This window comes from Musa acuminata, chromosome BXJ3-4 (assembly GCF_036884655.1).
Source record: "Musa acuminata AAA Group cultivar baxijiao chromosome BXJ3-4, Cavendish_Baxijiao_AAA, whole genome shotgun sequence".
NCBI classification, from domain to species: Eukaryota; Viridiplantae; Streptophyta; class Magnoliopsida; order Zingiberales; family Musaceae; genus Musa; species Musa acuminata.
The window spans coordinates 37377817-37385210 of NC_088352.1; the positions used below are offsets into that span (position 1 = coordinate 37377817).

Below are 7394 nucleotides of genomic sequence, written 5' to 3' on the forward strand. Positions count from 1 at the left end.
ATCCCTATTCAAAAATACTATTTTCAAATTCATCTAATGTAACTCAATATCATAATGAGTTACTAATGTCATGACAATCCTCAACTAGTCTTTTTTATAAACTAGAGAAAAGGTCTCATTATAATCGATTTCTTTTTGAAAAAAACCTTTAGCCACAAGTTTGGTTTTATATTATTTAATAGTGTCCTTTGAGTTATGTTTTGTTTTAAAGAGTCATTTACAACTGACTATTTTACAATTATTAGGCAATTCATTGAGTTTCCAGATATTGTTCCAGTTCAGAATCACTTTAACTATTCTTTCATTGCATTATACACTTTTCAGAATCATTGCTTTTCATAACTTGTGAAAACGATAAAAGTCTATTTTGATTCGTATGTCATAATCTCATTTTCGTAAATATATCATATAATCATCAGAAATAATAAGTTTTTTTTCTCTTTGAGATCTTTTTAAGACTACAGGTTGTGGTTGTCCTACAAGATCATTAGAAATGACATTAATACCACATGAGAATTCATCAATATTATTTTATTATTTACTCTCATTAATTCCTTCAATGATTTAAGGAACAATAATCTTTCAAATATAAAATAATAAAATAGCATCAACCTATATCTCCTCTATATCAAAATTAATCTTTTAAAAATTTTCACTTATATTCATTTTATCATTTTTTTAGGAATATTGTATTACCAGATTCTACTATAGTCATACTATAATTAAAATAATAAAATCTTATCCCTTGGATTTTTATGAATAATCAATAAATTACACAAAATAATTCTTGGATCTAATTTTTATGTAGATTAGAGATTCTTATCTTTGTAGAATAACTCCAAACATGTAGATATCTCAAATTGAATTTTTTATTAGTCCATAACTCAAATAAAGTTAATAAAACCGACTTACTAGGAACCCTATTCAAGATACACATAATTGTCATAAGAGCTTCACCTCACATCGACTCGAGGACAAATGAATAACTTTTCTTCTTTTTTTTTTAATCTTTTATAAGACCACTACGAGCGATGAAATATCAACTAAAGACAGATGATAATAGCAAGGTCCGCAATACCGTACCGTACCGTACCGGAGTTTCGACCTGGGCTCGGTACTGGTACGGTATACCGAGCGGTACACCCAGGTGTACCGCTCGGTATATTTAGGCGTGCCGAGCACTGTAGCAGTGCTACAGTGTTGCTACAGTATCGGACCGGTAACAAACGGTCCGCGTACCGGAAGCCTGTCGGACCGGTACGTACCGGGCGGTACGGTCCGGTACTGCAGACCATGGATAATAGATCTATAATCTCATGTATATTATGTTATCACACGTATTGAATCCTAAAAAGATATTATCTATTTATAAGTGCGAGGAAAGAGTCTAAGATAAATAATTAAAAAAATTCTCCCATCAAAGTGATCTCATAAGGAATCTTACAAAAATAATTCTTTTATTGATTATTAATCATAGTCAAAATATAATCAAATTTATAGTAATATCTTATCTAATTCAATAGACTACGTAAGCAACAGTCTACTCTCCAAATAACACACAAATATTATAAGTAAAATATAAAGAATCCTATCATGATGTCACAACTCATAGCAAATGATGCAACAAAGTACAACACCCCAAAAGGACACTCCGCCTCCATTAATCCTCACCATCAATTCAGTTCCAAATGCTGCCTTGATCAGAAAAAAAATGAAACCTTATTGCCACCATTTAATTTTCACACAATTTTCTATTGTGATTAGAAGTTTATGATAACTCCTACTAGTTTGTTTACCTTGGTTGACATAAAGATGAGACACTAATGACATTTTCAACAATATTATGTAGAAGCAACAGGTTTGACATCCAAAAGAAAATATATCAATGGATGCTACGCTCCATTTTGTTTTAAAATCCAACGTAGAATTAAATCCATATTAATGGAAACACACAATCTATATGTTCATGTTCATTGAATACCATAGCTAAATTAGTAAATCATGGTTAAATGTCCTCTGTTAGGTTCATTCTACCATCCAGCTGCTACATTGGTACATCATGCATGCATTATCATGTGATGAACTTGGTATAATATTTTCAAGAAAATGCAGTACAACATCAAACAAACAGAGGAATTCTCTATTGCAGATAACGATCCAATAAGAGCAAGTGTTGGAATCTGATATGGCAGTAATTAATTAGAATTTAGGTCATGAAATAACTCTTCGCATTACGATTTCAGACTAACAATCTTTTCAATGGGAAATAGAGGAGAAGAAGAAAGTAACCTTAGTGCTCCTAAAATCCACTTTATAGCTTCATCGCTGATCTAGTAATTGCATCCTCTGTCTGCAGACAATTGAACAAGATTGATCATCAGCATTAGCATTAGCATTAGCATTAGCATTAGCATTAGCATTAGCATTAGCATTAGCATTAGCATTAGCATTAGCATTAGCATTAGGTATTTCAACAATAACATATTTTTTTTCTTGAAATGAAATATATCTTGGATTGCCCAATTGGCTCATAGTTCTTCATTAGATTAAAAGACAATAGGTCCACACAAGTAACAACATACCGATAATTTATAGGTTTTTACATTCTGGGTCAAGAAAACTGTAAAAAATAGCTCACCATGAATCGGTCCCGTGTAAATGTCGATTCATCATGTCTCCAAATAACATGTTCTTGGCTAGGGATTACGAATCACATCGTACGAGCTTCAGAAAGAACAATAAAAACTTCATCCAAAGATCAAAAACTAGTAGAAGGAAGACGCATCAAGAACCAAAAGGAGAAAGAAAGGCAGATCACCATCTTGAGCACCTCCGGAACCCTGGGCTCTTTGACCGTCGTCTTGTACTTGGCCACCAAGTTGATCGCCGCCATTTGCCCGAATCGGAGATCAGAGCCCCCCGAGACCAGGAAGAGGCTACGATGACGGAGGAAGGGCGGGCGGATATGTGGGGTTTCAATCGGAGCGAGGAGGATTTCAAGTTTGGGGAGAAAAGGGAATAGAGAGTGGGTGGGTAATGTGGCCTATTTATAGAGGCGGGCGTGCAATCGAAGTGGAGCGCTGATCAATGGTTTCAAGAAGGGCGGGAAAGGTACATCAGATTTTTGTAGGAATTACGATTAAAAATCCCATTCGAAATTGAATTCCAATATCAAATCAGCTGTGTGTTTCTTTATTATAATTAATTCTAAAACTAATTAAAAATTGTCTTGATTTGAATTTAAATAGATATGAGTAAATATGAGTAGCCAAAATAATTGAAACAAATGTTATCATGTTTAATAATAAAATTACAATGTGTAAAATATTCATAAATTTCATCCACTCTGACCACCTTAATAGTTCACGTACTCTGCAGCTCAACCTAAAAGCTAGCAATCCAAGGATTTCTTACCCTCCACTACCATGACTGGAATCTCTTTAGCCCATTCCTTGCCCTCCATGCAATCCCGTGTAGCTTCTCCAAGCAAGCTAAGAACTCATTCCATTCCCACGAACCACCGTATATAAGCATCCTCCACACCTCCTCCATCCTCACAGAGCCAGCAGAGCTGATCGCCATGGTCGCAGGTAGCAGCGAGGAGCCGCGGCAGCGCCGCGTGCAACAGGAGATCAGAGACATGATCTCGACGCTCACCGATCGGCTGACTGCCCTGGGAAGGTCCGTGCCCCGCTCCGACGCCAAGGGTCAGGAGGCCGGCGACGCCTACCCCGGACTCGGGGTCATCACGATGGCCGGCGACAACAAGGGGGCGTCGATGAAGGCGGACATGGAAGAACTGGGGGACGCCCATGGGGGGTTGTACAGCGACGACGGCGGCATGTGCACCTACACAAACAGCAACTACCAGGCCGTGAACAACTCGATTCTTCTCGGCGGGAGCTGCGCGGCGAAGGATCCCGGCGTCCATGTGGTCATATCAGAGTACGTAGAGGAAGATGACGATGACGATGACGATGATGAGGAAGAGAGGCATAGAAAGAAGGAGAAAAAGAAGAAGAAAAAGGAGGAGAAGGAAAAGAAGAAAAAGGAGAAGAAAAAGAAGAAGGATAAGCACGAGGACAGAGTTGTGGAGGAGGAGAGGCAGGAGAAAGAAAAGAAGAAAAACGATGAGGAGGAGAAACAGGAGAAGAAAGGCGAAGGCAGCTCCAGAGAACAGTTGGTAGTGGAGAAGGTGGCACAGTAAGGAAAAGAAAGAAACAAATAGCCTAAGGTTGGAAGATATCAGGAAGATGAAGAGCACCAAATATGAGTAATAATCTAACCAGCAGTAAATAAGGTGAGAGACAAGAGTAAATAAAGAGATATAAAATAGATCCATAGATAAGACTGAGAACAACTTCCTATATTTTGAATCCAATAAATAAATATCAAAAGACTCTCCATTTATCTCATGAGCTAAATGAGTATGAAATTATGCACGTCAATGATTCTGAATTTTAGCATTTACTTCTTGTTATTGCAATACAATGCTGCATAAACTGTGCTGATGATATGAAGCTTATATGGTGAAATAGTTTAGTACTGGGAATAACTTGCAATAAACACATTCCTTAACGAACTCTACATACTTCATATGTGCCCTGCATAGGTAATAATAATGCAATCTATCAGCCATATGATCTGCAAATATATGAAACTCCCTGATACTTCGACATGAGCAATTTTGGGCATATGGCAATCAACAGAGCATAATTAATAGATTAATAAATCAGATAGCACCAGTAATCCCTGCATAGGTAACTCTTCTCACCAATAAAGGAAACAAAAAGAAGATTATGCTGTAACTCTCCCACAGAGGTGTATTTAAGTGAATATGACAAATTCTTTTTATGCATTTCTGAAAAATCCATAGTAGCAATATCAGCACTTGAAATGATTCTGAAATATGAACTGTTTCAAGTGGCAAATAGTTAAAGTGTTACCTGGGATGCTGAAATTTTCCTGAGAAACAATTGCAAACGAGTAATAATATCAATGCAAAACTTTCTTCACTATGTACATTATCTTTCACATATTTTTGTGCTAGCTACCAAAATGATGCTGAGCCATTATTAACAAATAAACATTGATACAGAAGCAGCTCTTTGGAAAAATTAGTGGATCTAACCTTTGAATGGCTTTCGAAAAGCAATTGGTTTTGTTTCAACATAATTTCCTTATCTACAATAATGCATATCCAATGCTGTCAATTTTCTTAATTTTTTTTCTGTCCACTTAGTTTCCTGCAAATAGATTATGCTAATTTTCTTCTTAGTCAGTGTATCTATCAGATACATACTAATTGTATGACATACTAAAAGAATAGAAAAAATATAAATAAATGAAGTTAAAAATATTGCAGTTAAAAGAATGATAAACCATAGCAACATAGTGGCATAAAAAAACATGTTTGCAGAAAATCTGGAGTTTCCAAAATGCAAATGGTAGTTACAAACAATGATATGATGAAAAAACAACACTAGTCATTCAATCGATCATTTACCAACAAACCTTCTTAACTGGTTCAGGTAAATGAGGCAAAAAGTGAATTATTTATGTACTCTACAAGAGACTTTCTGTATTATTGCTCAAAACTACATACAAGGTAATCTATACTGCAACTTGGTACCCAGGATTGATATTTGCATTTGCCATCTACTGATTTCTCCATTTTCTACAGCATTCTAGTGCAAGCCGAAAACCAATACCAAATCCCAGCACAATGAGAGCACCTGCATCATTTGCTTACTAATATTATTTGATATATACACAATCATACTTCCTATAGGAAAATAAAATTAAAGTTTTTATTTTGCTTTTGGCCAATCCTTATTGTCATATCACTAATGTTCATTAATTTGAACCCTATTTTTTTATATTTTGTAAGTGTTTCTTCCAGATATATGCATAAAACACAAGGAGTTTGTTGCAGCTACAACATATAAAATTTTAGTAGTGGCTCATGAGAAGAACTTGGCTCAGATATGACAATCTTTCTTGTTTAATATTGGAGTTTCTCTTTTTCTCCTTGTATTAGGAGGTACTCCCAGCATTATGAAACAGGGAAAGTTGCAAATTCTCCATGGCTTCAATTTGAACATAATATCCAAAAATACTACAAAAAAATGGTTGACTATCAGTGGTACAAACAGTCATGCACCGTGAATTTGTTCAGTGGCTTCCTCATTTTAACACCAAGTTTTCTATTCACATCTGTTAGTCCACCTAGTACCTGTAGGAGTTCTACAGGTTTTAAGTGCTGTGAAAGAGTAATAGGTGTAACCGTATATCGAGAGATGCAAGTTGATATACCACCATAGTATATTTGTAACATCTCAACCAATAGATCCTAGAGACCAATATTGGACTGGTATTTAAATCCTTGGTCTGTATATTACTTAAACTTGTGGTGAGAGCAGAGGCTACCTACATACTAAATTCACCTACAGGTTCTTCTGAAATAGCAGGGTGAATGCCAGATGGTCATGGTCATGAACCCCATGAGCACTCAAAACTGGTAAGTATCAACTAAATGCTGACATGTGCAGCATGATTCCTTGTTGGTGACAGGAAGCAAATTATTGGTGGGCACTGGGATAGCACTTCTAATGGTTTCTTAAGACAAATGAAAGCTCTATAGCAGGTCTATTACAAAAATTTGTTCTAGAAGCAAATGAATTCTTCGACTAGTCATACAAGTCCTACTAATCACAGTCATTCATAATCACCAATTATCAAAGAATTCAAATAAATAAATGTAGCATACTAGTACAGGAATGAACTAAAAGCCGTAATAAGATAACCTGCACTGCTCTCGATAACTATCGCTCTTTGGCAAGCAAGTTGTTTTAGAGTAGACACTCAACCAATCTCAAGATACCCCTCAGAGATAGCAATCCTTGTGCTGCTCACCTTGCACTCCAGAATGTCCACTGACTGGGAGATCTCAATGCTAATGGTGGAGGGATCCAATGCCCTGTGCACATGTCTCTCCGGTGATACTTCAAATCCTTGTATCTTCGCCCTACCATATGGATGGCTCAAATCATTTTCAAAGACATGATGATGACCAGTATCATAATTGGGTTGGAAGTCTTGACTCTGGCATCTTCTGCTCCATTCCACCAGCACCATCATCACTTAGCATGGATTCCTTCCAAAGCTACCACTCTTCTCCACCTGACCTCTTAGAGCTCTTCTTCTCCAAAACTCTCAGCAATAGTTTTCCTCCTCTTATGCTCTATGCATATAGTTGCCTTCTTCCAAATAAGCTGTAAAACTGAAATAGAGCAAGCAAATGCTATTTGATAACTTAGTAGCATTAACCTCGAACAAAAGAACAACAAACAAAGGATCATCTGATTCCAGTGAAAACGAGCGGAAAGATGACC

The 7394-nt window shown here is 36.4% G+C and overlaps 1 protein-coding gene across 1 annotated transcript; it reads left to right on the top strand.

The window, feature by feature from the left end:
• The first annotated feature begins 3365 nt into the window (after positions 1 to 3365).
• On the top strand, positions 3366 to 4415 carry LOC103976447 (uncharacterized). The gene has a single exon (XM_009391647.3). The coding sequence runs from the start codon at positions 3581 to 3583 to the stop codon at positions 4205 to 4207; it is 627 nt and encodes a 208-aa protein (XP_009389922.3). The 5' UTR covers positions 3366 to 3580; the 3' UTR covers positions 4208 to 4415.
• The last annotated feature ends 2979 nt before the right edge of the window (positions 4416 to 7394 follow it).